This window comes from Syzygium oleosum, unplaced genomic scaffold (assembly GCF_021117445.2).
Source record: "Syzygium oleosum isolate NSW1041296 unplaced genomic scaffold, Sole_v2.1 Sole_v2.26, whole genome shotgun sequence".
NCBI lineage: Eukaryota > Viridiplantae > Streptophyta > Magnoliopsida > Myrtales > Myrtaceae > Syzygium > Syzygium oleosum.
This window is the reverse complement of record NW_026607510.1, coordinates 2,873,145-2,893,464: the sequence shown is the minus strand read 5'-3', so window position 1 is coordinate 2,893,464 and position 20,320 is coordinate 2,873,145. Positions and strand designations below refer to the sequence as shown.

At 36.9% G+C, this 20,320-nt stretch overlaps 1 protein-coding gene across 6 annotated transcripts; it reads right to left on the bottom strand.

The window, feature by feature from the left end:
• Nucleotides 1-983: 983 nt before the first annotated feature.
• Nucleotides 984-19,747, bottom strand: LOC115682454 (telomerase reverse transcriptase). 6 transcript variants are annotated; one of them, XM_056303236.1, is made up of 13 exons: nucleotides 19,348-19,747; nucleotides 18,567-18,644; nucleotides 17,952-18,017; nucleotides 17,671-17,818; nucleotides 15,338-15,676; nucleotides 15,255-15,295; nucleotides 14,060-14,189; nucleotides 12,375-12,519; nucleotides 8,872-9,019; nucleotides 5,974-7,200; nucleotides 2,623-3,203; nucleotides 1,814-2,086; nucleotides 984-1,538 (listed from the first exon to the last, which is right to left on the bottom strand). In XM_056303236.1, the coding sequence occupies exons 1-13, from the start codon at nucleotides 19,678-19,680 to the stop codon at nucleotides 1,265-1,267; spliced, it is 3,783 nt and encodes a 1,260-aa protein (XP_056159211.1). In that variant the 5' UTR covers nucleotides 19,681-19,747; the 3' UTR covers nucleotides 984-1,264. The 6 variants fall into 6 exon arrangements, with proteins under 6 accessions (XP_056159211.1, XP_030462544.2, XP_056159210.1 ...); XM_030606684.2 differs by having other exon boundaries at nucleotides 15,255-15,676; XM_056303235.1 differs by having other exon boundaries at nucleotides 8,872-9,010; nucleotides 15,255-15,676.
• Nucleotides 19,748-20,320: the final 573 nt, after the last annotated feature.

The following is a 20,320-nucleotide window of genomic DNA, read 5'->3' as shown; positions in this document are numbered from 1 at the left end:
CATAAGTTGCTTTTCTTTGAATTTTAGTTTCAGATGTGGGTTTCCATTCTCATGCTCCGCAAAGAAGTAGGGCAAAAGTCTAAGAGTAAGTTGAGAATTAAAGTAGAACAGACCGAAAAAAAAAGACAATTGAAATCATATTTAGAAAAGGAATTCAATTAAATATTTTTCACTATTTTTCTTGCTCTTTGTCTAGCTTTAATTTAAAACGTATCACATCACTTTTAGTGTCAACTCTATAAAGCGATTTAGTAGACTAATTATTTGTCCTAATCCGTCTCTATATGTATGTATGTACTTGAATAAGAGCACACCCTCTGTGTGTGGAAGAAAAAATATAATGCAAACTATAAGAAACGTTTTCAAAGATTCAGTCTTATCTTCATGAAACAAGAAAGATGTTAATTTACCATATATAAGAAAAATTAAAATATAAGATTAGAAAGTGTTAGAGATTTTAAGGAATCATTACATGAGTGTTAATTTGCTTTCAAATCATGATTTTACTTTTCATGAACATTATAATTCACTGTGTGTTTCATGAATTTTTAAGCCAAAATTTGAGGTTGAAATCGTATTTTCTCTATTATATAGAGATAAAATGAGAGATTTGAACATAAATCTTTTACAATATTGAACATTGTATCCGTAACTTCTTTTCATCTATGATAATTGTTTACTTATGTACCAAATTGTCACTTATTTACTCAGCTACGCTCACCGGTCAGCGACCGACAATCACCACTCTCCTCCTCTCTTTCCCCTGTATCTCTCTTACCCCACCACCTCAATCGCCACCCCCGTCCGCCTCTCTCTTACCCCACTACCTCAAATGCCGCCCCCGCCCACCTCAACCGCACTGCTCTCCAACACAATCACCATCGTCCCTACTGTCCAAGTCGTCGAATCCGATGGACAAAGGACAATTAATGTAAACGTGCAAATAGAAATATGTAAGCGATCAATGAGTAGAAGGCAAGATATGCTTCTAATATTTTCTCCTGTTTCATTCACTCAGCAATCAAAGTTGATGTGATACTCACAAGCCAATCACTCGGTGCCACCTGAAATTTGAAAAGGTGTTACAATTGCTCACTGCCCATCCACTTTTGGTTCACCAAAGTGGAGTGAAAAGCATCTGGTACGGTTCTATCATCACAGTGGAGAAAAAGAATGGCATTTGGGAGAGAACAGTCACATGAAAACCAACTTGAAAATGGATTGTGCAACAGTGGACTTGGGGTTATTTTCACCCTAGAAGAACCTAATACTCAATTTTCCACAATGAGGATGAATGTGATCCATCAACTGCATACATCAGTTGAGGTGATACGTTCCGATTAATCCCGTGTCTGGAAAACTTGGACTTCAGATACGATAGCAAGTCCTTATGCCTCGACTGCTTTCTCTCCAGCGTTCGGATGTAAGCAACTAAGCCAAGCCACTCGACTTCTCCCTCCTCCAGCTGAAGAACCGGGCGAAGAGAAGGACCGAGACGCACCGTGCGCATCCTCTTCTTTATCAGAGAGAACATGTGCCTGATAATACAATAAATCAAGAGCAGAACAGAAATACCATTCAAACATTTGAAGTATGATAAATCGAATTTACGTGTCATCTTGCTTTTTTGAGAATTTACATGTGAGCAACTCAAAACGAAAATGCCAAATAAGGAAAAAACTTCTTGGCAAATTTGATTCTCGATTACAAGATGAAGATAATAAATATCGATTCCAATGAAACACTAGAACTTACTTAGAGAATCGACGGAAGTAAAACAACTAGCTTATTAGGAAGAAATGGATGCCATTACCTGAAAGACGTCTCGATCATCTTCACATAAGAACTCGCCTTAATCTTGCAAATGTATGATAAATCACAAACATAGCAATGGAACTTCATAGCACAGAGCAGAAAAACCTGATAGACATTTAATCTGACAACAGCTGCTGAGTTAATATTCAAATCGAAAAATATAGGATGGCATTTAGGCCTCAGAAAATCGCATAACTTCGTCTGCAAATGAGAACCAGGTTTTCCTTGCCAACGGACAGTAAGAGCAGAACGCAGATGGGTTTTTCGATACCTGCTAACAGTGAACGGAGTTACTCCGCTAGATAATGAGGAGTTACAAAGAAAAGCTAATGCTCCATAAAAATTCCTGATATGTTTTTCCTTTCACATGAGCAACTTATTTTAACATGTAGTATCAGCGAAATAATTGTAGTATACCGATGCAATAAAATCGTAATAGCCTGATATCATTATGTGATGAAAAAACAGAACAATCTCATTCATGCAAAATCTCATGCAACTAAGCAAGATATTGCACTTGCACAATATATATGAAATAAGAAGCATTAGACATACATGTGGACATGACGCAGCTGCGATGAATAATCACAACCAGCGGATGCTTCCTTCGTGATTTACAAGTTTGCTAGAATTATAAGTTTCACTATCAGTGACTTTAAGTCTCCTTAGTTTATTCACGCATAATAATCATCCCAAAAGCATAAGAATATCATACAGCCATAAGATACATCTATGCACCAAAACCTCTTCACATAGAAGCTATATTCCAGAATAATAACGAGCCAAAGGAATCAATGAAAATATAACCTTGTGTAATCTGCCTGAACCTCTAAACTGGTACAGTTTATGAGCAGGCCACTCCATCGCAGAAATGAATTACCACTTTCATCAATGTAAACCCTGTGAGATCGAATCCTTGACTCGGAGCGGGGACCAACATCAAAATTCAAAGAGAACTTCTCCTCATTCATAAAGCAATTATAATCCCGAAATCCTCTTTTGAGCCTCAAGAAAAAACTAGCAGCCTGTCTTTTTGAGGTCGATATAAAAAGAATGTCATCAATAAATCTGAGAAGCAGAAAACTAGGATTGGGTAAATCATCCATCTCCAACATAGTTACTGCATTAGAACCAGAAACCCCCTGACAACTTTGTCTGGTAGAAAAACCATCAGTGGCAAATTCATGAGCCTTTTCCAGGAAAGGAAAAACCACACTTTGCTCAAGATGCCCATAGTACAATGAGCAAAGAAGAGAGGATATAATACTTCCTTGAGGGATACCAACACCTTGTAGATAGAAGTTTTTGTCAAATTGTAGGACATTGCGCTTGACATGCTCAATTAGATTAAAAAAGAGCTCTTCTCGTTTTACAAACCTGCTTCTTTCCTAATGCATCAAAAGGAAGAACAAGAGTCGTATAACTTCCTCCAGGAACAGAAAGAGAAGCAGACACAAAGCGGAATAGTTATGCTCAATCAAGGATCTGACCTCAGGAGAACCAGATTACAGGACACATAGGAAACAGTTTCATAAAATACATTAAATAAAAAAGATAGTTGGAATACTTCCAATTCTACTACGATATTCTTTCCTTTCCCAATCTCCAAAATTTATTAAAAGCAGGTCACCTGTTGTATAGCAAACTAATGGTTCAGAAAAAGATCAAGCATCAGAAATGAGGCTGAATTGACTTCCTAGTGCTCTAGGGCAAGTGCCAAGTCTACCAGCTGAGGAAAATGCCATGCATCATTACTCGGAATACGGTCATAAAGACATGGACTTAGTCAACCTATTGTCTGGGTAATCACTACCATAAACTAATTTTAGCTATCAATTATAACGTCCATAAAATGATCAGCATGTAGTCTTTTATTCGTTCTTATTGCTTTTCTCCCAGTTTTTCCCTCCTTTTCTGAAATCTTCTAAAGAAAATGCAACATAGAAAAAGGTTCCACTTCCACACAATAACGGTTTATTGTTTTAGCCAGTTCATCCAATTTAGACCAGTTATCAAGTCTATGATGGCAAATTGAACTGGACCGGACCGGCACATGATAATCAGTTAAATAAGGGCAGTCAAATTTTCCAAACAGTGTTCCTTCCCTCTGCTCCTTCCTTCCTCTCATACTATTTTTGTTCTTATCGTGAATGTTAGAAAGTTCAATCCAAAAACTTAAACTGATAGGTGGGGGAGACTACATGAATATAAGGTCGATTGGAACCCCTTAAACAAGCGAAGTGAGATACTTTAACACTCCCTTCTAATATTCAAACTGAACTGAGAACAGCAAGTGGAATTGACAAATATGGGAGGCCTCGTGGGCAAAATAAATCAGGGGCAGAACCTGGCCCTAATATCATGTTAGAAAGTCTGATTTAAATATTTAAAACGACAGGTGAAAGGAGACTACATAAATAGAAGACCTACGGAAACCTCTTTGACAAGCGACGTGGGCTACTTTAACAATGAAAATAGTTTATCACTCGATCAGACAAATTATCCACAAACAACATATTTCCCGAAAAAGAGTTGCTGCATAATCAAGAAAATATTCCCAAGCCATGACAATGCAGAGCATCACCAACAAGTAATTGACCTATAATGGGATATATCAAATGTTCCCTCATGGTTTAAGAATTGAAGGGACTCACAAACTCATCAGGGGAAATTGACCAACCTCTAACTTAATATAATACCAAAACTAGCACCTCCGGAGATAATTTTATTGTAAAAAGAAGAAAATAAAACAAAATAAAAGGCAGCAGAAAGAGATGTAAAATCCACAAGGATGACAGCTTGAAGAAGACCCATACTTTATAACAAACCAAAACAATTTACAGGGTGTCTGTGGTCAAGTTCGGGGATCTGTGATCGAGTTGGAACTGAACAGTGATTTGACAAATCGGAGGCTAGAATTCAGTCCAAGACTCACCATCTGAACACAGAGCTCAGCTGAATGGTTAAAAGGTGGGCAGAAGAAGCTGGACGAACCCAGTTCTATCAACACTCAGTACACCAGATATTAGTTATTGCCCGTTGCTCCAGGTTTTGTCGATAGGCACACAACATATTTGTTCAACTAAAAGGTAGGTGTCCGCAGTGCATAGTGGCAAAGGCTATGGCATTAAATATGAGGTCCCTGCTTCTTACATCAGGAGTGCATCTGATACCTTTTTAAAGGAAAACAAAGTTGAATGACTCAGTTTATCCGCCCCGATTTGACCATTTCATCAGGTCAATACCAACTGAATTTGGTTTCGGACCAATGTTACTTTAATAGTTTGAACCGGTCCAATTAACCACTTCTTGTCCACCCAATCGAACCAGCCCACTTGGACCGGTTATAAAAATACCAGTGTAAATTCCTTTCTTTTGCACAGCCTGTCCAACTTTTGATAGGGGTGGACTACTCTTGAAACAGTTAAGAAAGTTAAATATCGATAAAGAACCCACAGTATCTTACGTACACCTTCATCCGAAAAGATGAATGACATCTTTCTACTGGAAATCAAAGTATGTGTAATTGGATGTATCATCAATAAATATGGATGAACAACTATAAGCCTTCTCACAGAATAAAATTGGGCTTTCCACACTCAAATTCCACAAAAGAGATGCAGAAAAGTAAAAGAAAACTACATTCAAGCTACTCTCATGAACTTAAGCTATAGTCAGAAGTTTCAATTATTATGCAGTGTTATACAAAATTCCATCTCCAACAAATGAATGTTTCATGCAACTTCAAGGAAAATGAACTACGTACGAGTGCAAGTTCATGTTAGTAATGGAAATTACCGCTCATGCTGAATTAATCATGGCCTATGTACATTGACTAAGAATACTTTGTAAACGTGGATTTCAACTTCCATATCTATGCATGGCCACAAAAGCAAATCCTCTGTCCTATGTCAGCGCCTATATAGAGTATAAATTTCTTGGCACAAAAAAACAGCGCGCCAACCAACAAACCAGCAAAACAATTGCATGGACTAACACTGAAAAGCAAACTAGTGAGCAGGATATATAAGAAGATGTGCAAATCCTTAACAGCCGATATGGCATTAGATAAAGCAGTGACTTATCTGACTTATCAGCTCAAATTTTTTCAAGGGGTTAAAAGAAACTGCAGGTGTGACTTTCCTCCATCTGATATACCTGGTTTGTAAGAACACCATGTAACGAGCTGGAGAAGAAACAGGGAGCCAGTCTTCTTGGTTCGGATCGAATATGTTCTCCAACCAAATTTAGATTATGATGAACCCACAATGCTTTCTTTCTGCAGACAATTTCAGAAGACTCCTCCAAAAGATAACCAGGTTGTGTTATTACATCTTGCAATATGCTTAATAGCTTATCATGGTTGATAGAGTCAAATGCTTTGGATACATCAGACACTACGATGAACATATCAGGTAACTCTGTCGCACCATTCTTCATACCAACCAAAAAAGGGCAAAGCTTTCTGTAAACATCGTTGTAGTCAAATACTGATGACCCTAACTTCTCTGATTCTTCAACCTTCAAACTTTTCAAAACAGCGTGCATATCACGGAGAACACTATTCGCAGATCTGAAATGTTTACATTTAACTGCTTTTTCCTGAAACTGCCTTGTCTTCAAAGTTTGGCAACACTGATCATTGTAATGTGACTTCCTTGATGGAATACAAGATGAAGCTTTAAGGTTTGCAAGCATCCTCAGCCCATTTTCTTTTGGACGAAATCTAAGCTTCGAGAAACCAAAAGATCTTCTGCCTAAAATACTTCTAACAGATGCATCACTCAAGCAAGTGTAGCTCTTATCTTTCAAGCGGCTCATAACTCTGTTTGACAAACTCTCCCATATTGACTTCCGAAAATAAAATATCTCCTGCTTTCCATGTTCACTTTCAGTGACATAAAAGTTGGCCCGCACCAATGGCACAACTAGAAATGAAAAGAACCAGTAAATCCATCTTTCGAGAAGTGTATGCCTCAGTATTGACATCATTTCATTCAGTTCATTGTTTCCATTTCTATATATGTCTATATTCTCCCCTACTGCATACTGAGGCACCTGACCATTGGATCGAATTGAAAGATCCTTGAATAGAAACATAAACCTTACTGCTTGTAACTTATGCATACATTGCTTCAGAGAAAATTGCTCAAATCTCCGTAGTTCAATGAACTTGTAAATGTTTCTCCTCAATTTTCTCCAATTAATAGGAGCACCTAGTAGTTCTAGAGGAACTATACTCCTACAAACAGCCCATATGAATGCCACAACCTGACTCTTCGAACAATATGACTTCAGTTCCTCAAACTCAGTAACATTTGTTTCCAACTTATTTTCATGATGCTTCAAGTTATATCTGGGTAACTTATCAACAAATTCAAACCCCTGAAAATGACAAACATTTAAAAGAAACCATGTATCTATTAGAAACCACAAAGAATGTCAAAACTATGGCTTATGATACATTCAATTTATTACAATAAAGAAATATGTCTAAGGGATGTAGTAAAGAAGCTTGCAAGCGATCATCGAAAACAAACGGTTAATTGAGATGAACGACCAATTAAGTAATATATTCTTGAAAAAGGAGATGGAAAAACATTCATGGACCATACAAAAGGGAGTTTCCAACACTTACCTTGTTAAGGTATCCCACATAGCTCAAATGCAGGCTCTCAATGGGCCCTACATACGTCTACTCTTCCATTTAGTAGCTTAAGTTTTTTGTTGAACTTTTTAACAAGGTACCACGGCCAAGTCTCGCCCCATTACTAAACACATGAGGCTCCCCATTCTATCAATTTTACATGTCCTTTTCAATCTAGTTTGCACATGAGAAGGGCTGTTAAAACATCCCGATATCGCTAGAAGATGGGGTTCCTCCGCCAGATATCTTAAACAGTAAAGGCTCATACAGTAAATGCTCTGTTCAAACTTCTTTGATCTTAATGATATGATGCTTACAAATTGTAGTGTTCCTCCGCCAGATATCTTAAACATTTGGGTTTTCCTTTGCTACCTCTATTAGCAAAATACTCATTTTTGCATATAATAGGAAAAAGTACATGATTTTCAACAAAACTTCTTTTCCCGCACAATTCTAAACATACAGAAGAATGCTTGTTCTTTCTAGTAAGCAATTTATGGGTTGAATGGATATTGTACTATACTGAAGCACTTTGATTTCTAACTTAGCATATCTATTTTTCAGTCAGAAAATCACGTAACATCGCAAATTTCATGTATATACAAATCATTTTGTTTAGTGGCCCAAGGGCACTCGTCCAACAACCGATTGAGGAACTTAATACAGTTTCCAGTGCACTCGTTAACACTAAACCATTTGCAAGACATTTGTTCGTATCACATCAAATTCACCCAAATAAACATAATACATTCAAATAATTTTGATTTCTCATTGGATAGATGAAAAAGAGTAACAAAATTTTAATTTCCAGATGTCCACAATTTTTATTATTTAATTGATTTACATTAGCGAAAATTCAAATTTTCTCAATTAATAACTACTTAAAGTAGACTCATTGTCCCACCAATATCTCGAGCCCTATTAATTTTTCCCCATATATTACTATGAAAGTCGGTTACAACATTATGCTTTCAGAAAGCCCACCTCTTTGAACATTAGGATACCTAACTAGCAAAGTCAAAGCGATGCATCCTTGTAATTGCGAAGAAAACCATTTCTGAGTTTGGCCCATCCTTCTCAACATCACAACTAATAATACAAGGATTTTAGACCAGCTAAACTCCCATTCCCAAGTTGGGTCGGTCTAGAAATGCTCTGTGAGAATATTTTTTTTCTCATACCTGAAAAGATTGTCAAATCTAATTCTAAAGCTAATGATAACTAAAAACATATTGCCTGAAGATCCAGTAGACAGCCTAGATAGAATGACTTGAAGAAAACATAAAGATTGTATCCAAATACTTCATTGTGACGGAGATGAGGCAATATGCAGAATATGTTGCCTATTCTCCAATAATGACTAAAAACCAACCACATAAACAACAGTAAATTTTTTATGGGTACTGAACCTCTGATATGGAGTGAGCATTCCCTGAAGCATCTCGAACTGATGTAAGCGGAGGACAGTGCTTATCCAGTAATCTTGAATACTGGCAACATTGCGTCTTGCGAATTAGGGTCTTAAGCAAGTTACTCATGGAGTGGTACCTAGGGAACCTCAGGAAGAAAAGAAAATTAAAATGTGATAACACTCATAGACCAGATTAATGTATCATTATAAATGCAATATTTCCTAGTTTCCCTCCAAAGTCCAAAGATATAGCTTGTTGAAACACATGTCCCATCATAAAGGCATCATCTTCCTATATTCTCTCCAATTGTATAGCTCTGTAACTTTATCGAAACTCCAACATAATGCCCAAGACATAGTTTATAATTCCAGTTTATTCAGCTAACTACCCACTTCGCTTTATCCATGTCTACATGACACCATTCAGTTTCCAAATTCTACCATTCTAAGTGCCAAACAAGTCCAAAGGTCATCTAAAATTGAAACAATATTAAGAACAATACAGATATCTTAAACAGTAAAAGCATCCCGTGAGAAGGGGTGTTAAAGCAATACATACAGTAAATGCTCTGTTCAAACTTCTTTGATCTTAAATGATATGCGAAACATTCAAGAGTGAGATTGATATGGAAAGCCTTCTACTATCAATACATTTTTCAAAAGGGAAAGTGATCAAACTTTAGCATAGTAAATCAATTGAACTCGAGCAACATCTTTCTGAAGCATTGAGATAGGAAAAGGATATTAATGTCTCTTGTTCAAAAGAAGATATGGGATTGCATCTTTCAATTTGTAAGCATCATATTCATTAACACAATATAGTTCCATATCAATCTGTCCTTTCCCAATATAAGGTTTTCGTATGCAAAAGCCTTCTTGGTCTTTTCAAGCTTCTTACTTCACAAAATTTCCGAGTGGTCAGAAATTCCTAACTAAAATATTGCCTTGTTACTTCTTCAACAATCAATCAATTTTGAATTAAATTTAACTAAAACAAACTCACTAAAAAGGGATTTCATGTCCAGAAGAAAGTCGATGGTGGAAAAAAAAATGCTTTTTTATGACATATTGGATCTGTCCTAGTTGGCACTCAACATATTTTCGAAATCTTGTCATAAGGGGTGCAAATTTGACAGGATGTGACATAATTTGACATATTTATAGAAGTAAATATTGATAAACTCAAAACTCACACAGACTTAAAATAAATTGATGTTTTGGCATGTTCAGTAGAAATTTAGAGTATCCTCTAATGACACCAATCAAACAAGAATTCAAAACCCAAATTTGACACTGGAGCACCGTTTTGTGAGATGACTTGACAGCTCAATCTCAGCGAAGAGGCCTCAACAAACCATCTTAAAGTATTGAAAGAATGATTTAGAGCTTGAGACTTCTATTGATAATGTTAGGTGGTTGACATTTCAAGCACGTGCTTTTAGAGATAATGATGAGAGTAATAATTCATTGAATCGTACTGATTTTATTAAATTTATGAAGATTTTGGCATCTTATGATGAATAAGTTGTCAATCTTGTACTTGATAATGCTTAATAATTGCAGCCAGTACCATATTCAAAAGCAAATCTCATATATATTGGCAAAATTAAGTAAAAATATTCATTGAGAGATCGATGATGAAAAATATTTAATAAAAGTTGAAAATGGATCAAGAAGCGCCAGAATGGAAATTGATTTAAAATTTGTGGATAGAGAAAGTGGTGAACAAGATTGACTATTTTTTGTCTTCTTTATATTTTAGATACTAATGCTATGACTTTGAAGAACGAAATAATGTATGTTTCTTTTCGTTCATAACGTAAATAAGATGTCAAGGAAATGATGGAGCAAGTAACGTGCACACTGAATGAAGAGTTACTTCTAAAGAGTATCATCATGCATACTATATTCATTCTCTTGCTCATCATATTTAATTGGCAGTAGTTGCAGCAGCCAAAGGAGTTAGCTTTCTTAGCAAAGTATATTGTCAATCTTGGTAGTTATAACAACTGAGATTTTCTAGCACCCAACTTCAAGAAAAATTAATAGCACCAACACAGCTATTGCCAATTCAAAGACAAAGATCAAGACAATCAAACATGGTATGCATTTCCATTCACCGTGCATTTAACTTGCTTCATCATATCCTTGACCTCTTATCCTCTTTACCTTAAGGTTATGACGAGAAAACAGAATTAGTTCATTCTTCAAAGTCATCTCAGTAAAATCTATAAAATGGACAAGATCTAAAAATATGTCTTGGTACACAACACTCTCTATCCACAAATACGAAACAATGGTCATATGTTCCCTCCCAGACTCATCACCATCTTCATCAATTATTATTCAATACTTTTCACCACCAATCCCTTCGCAACTTTTGCATCTTCTAAAAAAAAATTTATAAAATCTCCTTTTGAATGCTAGGATATACTAAGCCTTATCAGGATCATAATCAAGCACAACATTGACAACTTTTCATTGGTATAAGTTAAATCTTTATAATTCAATAGAGTTATCATGATTCAATGAATTATGACTCTTTTCCATTCCTCCAAGAAAACATGCTCGAAATGTGAGCCACTGGGCAGCATCAACTAGAGTCTTAGATTGAAAACAATTCTTTGCAATTAGAGGATCTTTTGTTGAAGGCTATTAACCCATGTTGAGATTGATCCATCAAATTATAACAAGCTTATACGAATATTCTAGTTGGTTGAGACGTGCTCCAATAAATAAATAAAGCAGTTTTTATCCTTAACTATAGATGCATCTATGCCAGATTTAACGTTCGACATAACAAGGCAAATAAAAAGGATATCAGAAAAAGGATATCGGAAAGGACCTTGCTTTGATCGAATTTATCGCATTGATCAATGGATTCCTTACAAATTGAACAATGTGATCATGAATCAAGTTCTAAATAAAAAAGCTTCAATATATCTTTCTGAGCTTTAAGAAGATATTGCTCGAGTTCAGTGGACTAACTATTTGACATAGAAGATGATGCAATGACTTCTAAAGATTGATTTTTTTTATTTGATAACTGCATTAATAGAAGGCTTTTCCATATGAATGTCGCCCTGGATTCTATTTCGCCTATCATATAAATAAAAAAAGTTGTCGAGAATTCATATGCATAAAAAATATCACATACATCAGGATAGAAAATCGAGACTTGCAAAGATAGAAGAAAACCTAGGCGCCTCCAATATATTGTACTTTTTATACAATTAGAGAGAAAGAAAAGGACAAAGAGAGCCTGAGAGTATGCGCTGATGGGATGCTAAAAGTAATCTATTAAGTTTCGGAAGAAATCTTGCTGACTAGGTTCTGATAAATCATAGATGAAGGCAATTCAATTATGCCTTATATATATCCTGCAAAAAAAAAAAAAACAATGCACAACCTCACTGTGATATGCAAAAAAAAAAATTATTGTTCACTGGCACTGCAAGGTATGGATTAAATCAACGCAATAAGGCCTAGTTGTTTACTTACAGGCATGTGGATCCACCAGGACAGAAAGAACTGTCATGTAAGCATGTGTTTGACTTGGTATCGAGATCTATATTAGACAGTCCAAATAATTTTTGGAGGAGAATCAGTGAACCAGCAACACTAGGCTTCAAAGTATTTAGAATATCTGCAGAGCATTAAGGATAGCATAAGTCCTTTACACTAAAAGACATGGAACGTTGCACCTTTCTAAGAATCAATAAATTTTGAAGTTTTCAACTTGTATTTGTATTGCATACATGTATCATCTGAACACCAACTTGTAGCTGATCAAGCATTCCGTAAAACAGGCTCAATATAGTGACAAAACACTCTAGGTTACATTTGGAACGATGGATATAATGAGTGGGATGGGGCAATGGAATGGAATGGAAGTAAACAGAAAAACAAAATGAAAAGGCATTCAACCTCCTATTAGCAATTACAGAAATAATATTGGAGTGAAAGAAATTAAAGATTGTCCTTGAAATAAATTCTGAGGAAGAAAAGTGAGGACGCACTTTGAAATTAGTGATATATTGACATATATGAGCCCATGCTCGTGTATTCCAGGGAAATCCAAGAGAATGCTAAACTACAAGCTAGTTTTCACTAGCATCCTCAGGACCTTCAGTTTAGACGGACATTATCGGAAATACTAGGCAATGCATGAAGGACAGGCACAGTATAAAAAGCAAGACACTACCTAGAAATGCTCTCTTTACTTCCTATTCATGATTAAATGAGCATCAAAAGGGCTGTGGCTATAACATATCGACCAATTGGCAAATAGGAGACACAAGAATTAAGACAATCAAGTGCAAAACCAAACCAGAAAAAAAAAGAAGCTCATCAAAAGACTAGAAATTCATTACTAGCGATATCACACAGTCTCCTCTAGTTCAACTGGATGCAACACAATATTGTCAAGCAACCTTGTCTAACCAAACAATCATTTCACTCACAAATACAAGATGATAATGATAATAACAAGAGAAGTAGGTCATATAGTATGGGTTGGTTTATCACCTTTGCGCAACAAAGTTACAAAGAGGATTTCCACAAATAATTCTGTCAATTTCCCAATGCCTTACGATCCTCATACACTAGTTTGTGTCGATCCTCTTAAAACTAACTTTACCCTATTGACAGCCAACTTTCCATTGATAAAATTTTTGTGCTCTCTATTGGCAAACAACTGTATCTGGGACATAATATCACTCTGTATTTTGACAAAAACTTCTACTATCTGCCCATTGTCATTGGCAATTGACCATTCTTTGTCAAACTGTTCTATCGAGTACCCAAAGAGCACAGTAGCATTCAATTAAGATGGTAAAGAAGACTGGTCTCCAATTTTCAGCTAAATTTGGGTGGGAATATGAGGAATAGAAAAGCTAGGATCGTAGAAAGGGTATTCATGAAATGCCAAATGGTTCATTGCCAGATGATATTCAGAGTTTGTGCAGAAAAAGCATAGGCAATGAAAATGACAGCCTTGATCAATTATTGAGGTAAACTGATTGTTATCAGTGCTGTTCACACACAACAAAATGTCCATGACAAGAACAGACTTATTCAAATTTGTGTCCAATTATATAAAAAGCAGCGGCAACTATATTCATCATCAGGAGTTGCTCTGACAAATATAAAGACATTTCCAGAGAAAAAAGGCACAAGAAGGATACGTTTTCTTGGAAAGCCTGCTGAAAGTGTTGATTCCAGATCATAAAATATATCTTTTCTTGAAATTTGAGTGCCTTTGGCGAGTTTTTTAACTGCTACCAACAACTGACAGCAGGAGCACAACACTGGCATCTGTAGACAAAAATACAGAATAATACGCACTGATATATACTCAACATGCTTACACACGAGCAATGAGAAAATGATTATAAATATACAAGCAAAGCATAACAGGATATAAATTGCCTATTTGTAGAGATTCAAAACTCAAACCCCATCAAATAGAAGACAGCAGACAAAGGCATTAAGTGAAAAGACAGAGCACAAGAACAAATCAACTAAAAACTACTCAGGCTCTATAGAGTCAACAAATTATGTCTAAATGACATTATGATTAATTGAAGGTCCTGAATGAGTCACCAAAAAGCACAATACAAAAGGCATCAAAAGATATGCTATGACAAAATTTTCATGCCCCTCAGCCAGCCCATAGCAGCAGCTATTATGATTGCATTTCCATGGAAAACCTGGAGCTCATTAATGATTGCTCGTTATATCGATAAGAAATATAATCCTCATCCATGTCATCGTGTACATAAAGCGAGTAGAACTGCTGTCAAGTGTGTTTCCTTCCCTAACCAACACAACCTATCTATGCATTTAACCTTCTTAGAACGATGATAATAGATCCACGACATTCTTCATTCCAGCCACAGAACTTTAACTAATTTTCACTTTCTTATCAACAATAAGCACTCCCCCCCCTCCCTCCCTCCCCCAAAACCTTGGTGCGGGTCATTGCCATTCCTCTCCTTTACCAACTAAATGGTTCGTACATGCAGAAAACACCTTATCATTTGCAAACTCATGTCAGTCATAATGCCCAACATCTATTATATTACGGTAAATAGAGTAGGAAACCTCCCTGGAGGATCAATCCAGCAATGGATAATAGCTTCAGAACCATTGCATGAAAATGCTATGATTTCAAACAAAACTAAGCAAGACAGATATTTCTACTAGGGTACTATTCCGGTAATCCAAGCCAGAACATTTATAGAACATACAAAGATGCAATGCCCATTAGCTTGGATTATAGAATAAGGCGGAAAATGGCTTCTTTGAGAATTATCATTTAACATTTCGATTGACATCCATGACTTAACTTATCAACATTTCATGATAATTAATAAGCACCTTTATGTATGGGTGATTAAAAGCAGAAGATGATTCTCCTTGCGAACTCCCAGCGAGATTATCTTGATCAGCACATAATACTTCAGAACAGACCACGCCACTTCCATGGGAATCAATTCTCCTTTTCTTTCCCCGACGCTGCCAGCTAAATGGTCTTCTGTGCTTTCTGACCTTTGATACAATCAGATTAGAGCTTCCTTGCAGAACCTCACAGAAAGATTCATCGCTAGAAGCAGCACGAATTATACTTGTTGATGTAGCTGCTTCAGGGACGATCATCTGTAATTCCTCGTTTTTCTTTCCATAGTCTGCGCCATGGCTAGAAGAAATTAAGGATGTTTCATGATGGAGTAAATTAGTGGATTTCTCCATCTGTGAGAACAATTTAAAATAACCAGCTCTTTTTCTCTTCTTTTGAGCTCCTGAAAACAGATCAAGATGTAATGGCAATTCAGAATGGGCTATCACACTTTTGTGATAAAAAAATTAAAGATCCTTTGGAAGGAACAACTAAAAACATGGTTGTAGTAGGATCCACAAGATCAGCAAACAATAAACAAGGAGGAAATAAGAGGGACGGAATTAACATCAACTACAGATTGACTGAGAATCAGGCAAGTTCACAAATAAATTAAACCATCGGATTCTTGCCCAAATGCCAACCATGCAACTGTTCAATATAGTAATTTCCATAGTGAAAGATCTGGTTTCAATTTTCAGAGTAGAGAACTATCTTGGACAACTTACAACTTCTAATGAAAAAAATGGAAAAACGAAATTTTCTGCATACATGTATCCAATAGACTCCACGCAATTAAATAACCAAACTCATCAAAATGAAGCTTGACATTCCTTAAGAAAATTATGTAAATGCCTTTTTCGGTATTTTACCTCGTATGAAGAGCTTCAAATTGGCGATGAACATAAATGATAAAAAATGTATGATAAAGAAAACGGGTACAACTCAGTTATGTAAAGCACAGCGATGTTAGCAGCTCGAATTTCCATGCAGTGAGACAAGTAGTTGGTTAATTCCACAATGACTGTACTAACTTTCTGATACATGGGTAGATATGGGTAATAAAAGTAGGTAAACTTCAGACATGATCTAAATAACATGCATGTGTCGATGGTTTTCATTAGCTTATCTCTTTGAAAGTTTTGATTTCAATGCATCAAACTCTGACCAATCAAAAGTGAGATAATAGACATTTTTAAGAGTTCTTCTCATCAACTGCCAAGCAACAATAGTCGGTTCTTCTCTCAACCTTTCTATTAAAATCAGCAGTACCAAACATAGACTTCATTCACAAACCAGCACATTTTGCAGTGTAGGACCATATAAGAGAGGATTTTATTAACAAGTGCCTCAGGGACAACCGTTAAATGATCAATTAAGTAAACTTTATGGTTTCCAATGCACTAACTTTATTGACATGCATGTGTAATCAATGCTTTTGAGAGTTGAAATATTCTTTATCGAGTATGCTTAACAAGCTCCCAGGGCACTCATTAACAGAACATACAGAAAAATATTCCCAAATAGAAGCTAGACAGTGGGCATTTGCTTCAAGAAACAAATGTATAATAGGAGCACCTGCAATTCAATTACATAAAGCACCAGCATGCTTTAAGAACATTGGAAGCCATGTTACAAATAAAACTTATCCTCTATTTTGGTCGAGAAACAACAATATAACTACCAGGAAAGATTTTGATATAGAAAGACATGAATCCTTAATGCTTATTTTATAAGATCTCTAAATCACCTATATTTTACCTAGAAAAATTCAGTAAAATCATCTCAATTGGCCACTTCAGTCATCTCAAATCACGTAAACTCATCTTTCCTCGGTTGACTATCAATATCCATTGATTTGGTAATTATGAAAACAAAAATGTGAATAGAAACTGTGAAACCATTCCTGATGACCTCTCTAATCTTTTTACATTAAAGACTTCGAAAATAATGCATTGAACTCTCAATTTCTTCATTGTCATCATCCTTATACAGCAATTGTCCTAACTTTATGTCATGATTAGCAAATTTCACCCCTTAATTGGGTTTTCCTCAACCCATTGTGTTTCATATTATGATGTTATTCTAAGAGAACCAAGTTAACATATGTGTGACAAATACAATAGAAAGGATGCATTGACGGACCTAGAGGAAGCTGGTCCCCCTCCACACCCCCCCCCCCCCCCCCAATACCCCTTTAGGTCCAAAAAATTCATGTTACATAAGGAAAAATTTTCAGAAACAATTATGTATTATATTCTAATGTAAAATTTGTGTCTCACCCCCCTAACCTCGAAATTTTGGTCCGCCACTGCCATCAAGGAAGCAGTTGGATAAACAATCAATTATAAAACTTTCATTGAACTCATATACTACCCTATTGGAACAAATAAGTACGTTGAGAGTGGGATTCTAGTGAATGCTTCGACAGCATATTGTCCAGTTTTGTGATTGGAAGTCCAGCCACCTGAAAGTGTTTCTTACAAGGATATGGCAAAAAGATTGATGCACACTTGAGCAAGTACATCATTACACTGTCACCAACCTGCAGATAAGAATTTTTTCAGTTCATCCAAGGTCCCAACTACGATTATCTGATATGTTTAAACACCAGATCCAACAACGGGAAGGCAGAAGAAGTTGAAAAATCCACTGATCAGAATCTTGCCATGACATACCCTTTCTAAGAGAAGGCACCAGGCTGAAGAAGTTAGAAGCTCGACAGCAACACTAGAATGGTTATCCTGTTGACAGAAATTAAAATTCACTTGGTATAGATTCTTCATTCACAATCTAACTCGACTAGAGAAAGTCTTAAACTTATTAAGCTTTATTTTAAAAGAAACAAACGACAACCATAACGAGAAATACTATCACAGTATTTAAAATTGATGATTATAAAAGCTCGCATCCTTAGATCCCAGCTTGCCACACAGGGAGAAGGACAGGTATAAATTCATACCAACAATTTGTTAATCTCCGAAGAAAACATATTTTGACTTAATTATTTCCAAAACTATGTGGTAGAGAGAGAGAGAGAGAGATGAAATATAAAACTGACTATTAAATCTGCCCGAAGAAAAAAAACGACTTACCGCAATATGCTAATACGACTTCAGAAAACAATGCAGTGTCACAAGTAATACAGACATAAAACAACAAGTTCTTAAAAAAACGGAGCATGAAACTTGAGCAAAGCTGAATGTTGCAGGTAGGAGCAAGAAAAACATGATTGCCTTTTAACCAAAAAAAAAAAAACATGATTGCCTTTGCAATGAAGAACGGCTAATTACCTTACTAAAGCCATTGGCTATTACATTGCCGGGTGCTGAACTCTCAGAGCACACCATCTCGATGGTCCTCAATACAATCTACAGGACGATTAAGGACTAGTTATAGTAAGGGAGAGATACATCCTGCGCCAAACGCATATACCAGAAAACAAAAGCCAGTGCAACTAGAAGCGATTGACTAAGTAGCACCGACACGACACGACACGACACGCCACGCCGACACGTCATTTCTCAAAAAATAGAGAATTTTGACACGTTAGGACAAATTATATATTAAATGCATATATTCATATATACATAATAAATTATCGTTTTTATGATTAATTCAATCAAATTAATTTGATTCAAATCCACAAATAAATAAATAATAAAAAAAGAGTGCCGGACAAGTGTCGGTTTCCAACACATGTCCAACACCGACATGGAGGCCCCCGGAGAGTATCCGTGCTTCCTGGGCGATTGATAGCTGAAAGCTGAAAGTCAGCACAAAAAGACAATTTGACTGATGACAATATTAAAAATCAAACCTTCAAAAACTGACAAAGTCGCTGCTACAAAGAAATTGTTGTCAATACTTCTCGTATCTACGTAACCGAAACTCCTAGATATATTATTCAAATGGGACAACTTCAAAACACCATGTTCATCTCAAGTTCCAAACAGAGAAAAAAACCAAACAAAAGTCCCAAAAAGTTCGTGCAAGTCCGCGCCTTTTTGGACAAAGCCAACACTAGATTGACCTGAGAATCTATCTCCGGTGGAATGGAATGCACGGCCGTACCTGGCGTTGAGACCAGCGAGCGAGAGGACTCGAGTCGGAGAGCGGAGGCGCATCGTCGCCGACGACGACGAAGCACCGGGTGAGGAGCCTGCGGTACTCGGACGGATCGTCGGGCCTGAGGAGGAACGACGCGACCGCCGCCCCTCCTCCGCCGCGGACGCAGCCGAGGCAACGCCTCCCCCCGCACCACCGGCAACGCTCCGCCCCCGCCGCCGCCTCCGCCGCCGCCGGCGGTGGTGGGGGGAGCAGCCTGACGATGGCGTCGGCGAGCGGTCGCGCGCGGTCGCGGAACAGCCTCCACAGGACGTGCGGCACTCGCCGCCTCTTCGGCATTTTTGGAGGCGGCGGTCCGGCGATCGCTCTCCGGCTCTGCTTGAAAAAAAAAAACTAAGTTTTTTAATACTTTCTGATTTTTTGTATCGAACCAAAAAATATAAAAATTTCCGAATTTTTTTTAAGCGCCATTTTTCTTTTTCAATTTCAATTGGCGCCTGGATTTTGAGTTTGACCTTCAATTTGGTCCATGACAAATTGATTAAGGTACATTTTCATGCGAATCTTTGTCTCGTGTCAAGGTGTTGGTTAAGAAGTAACCTCGTTTAAGGAAGAAAGCCAAAACTTCTATAAAGGCCTCCGCAACCTGTTCCTTTAATATATAGAAATGATGAGCTTCACGAATGTGTTTCTTAGTTTAACATGTAGGTACTCTCACGTTTCGCACCCTGATTTTTTCCAAATATTTTTCTTTCCTGTGAAAAAAGAATACCCTTTAGTAGAAGTTTTGCATCTCGGTAATCCGAGGTCCGAACGGTAACCGAGATGGAGCCTCTTAGGACATGCTCGGGTCCAAGTCTTACAAAGGAGAACCACTGGCCACTATCTTTTTTTCTAGGCGTGGAAGTTGCCTCTACCCTCTATGTGCTTAATGTCCAAGAATGCCGAGGTCCACACGAGGCTCAAATTGCCTCTACCT

Coding starts and splice junctions, on each gene's coding strand:
- LOC115682454 (XM_030606684.2), bottom strand. CDS start 19,680: ATGCCGAAGAGGCGGCGAGTGCCGCACGTCCTGTGGAGGCTGTTCCGC. Junction 2,087..2,622: donor GTTCAGGCAGATTACACAAG/GTTATATTTTCA, acceptor CACTGTTAGCAG/GTATCGAAAAACCCATCTGC. Junction 1,539..1,813: donor ATGATCGAGACGTCTTTCAG/GTAATGGCATCC, acceptor TTGTATTATCAG/GCACATGTTCTCTCTGATAA.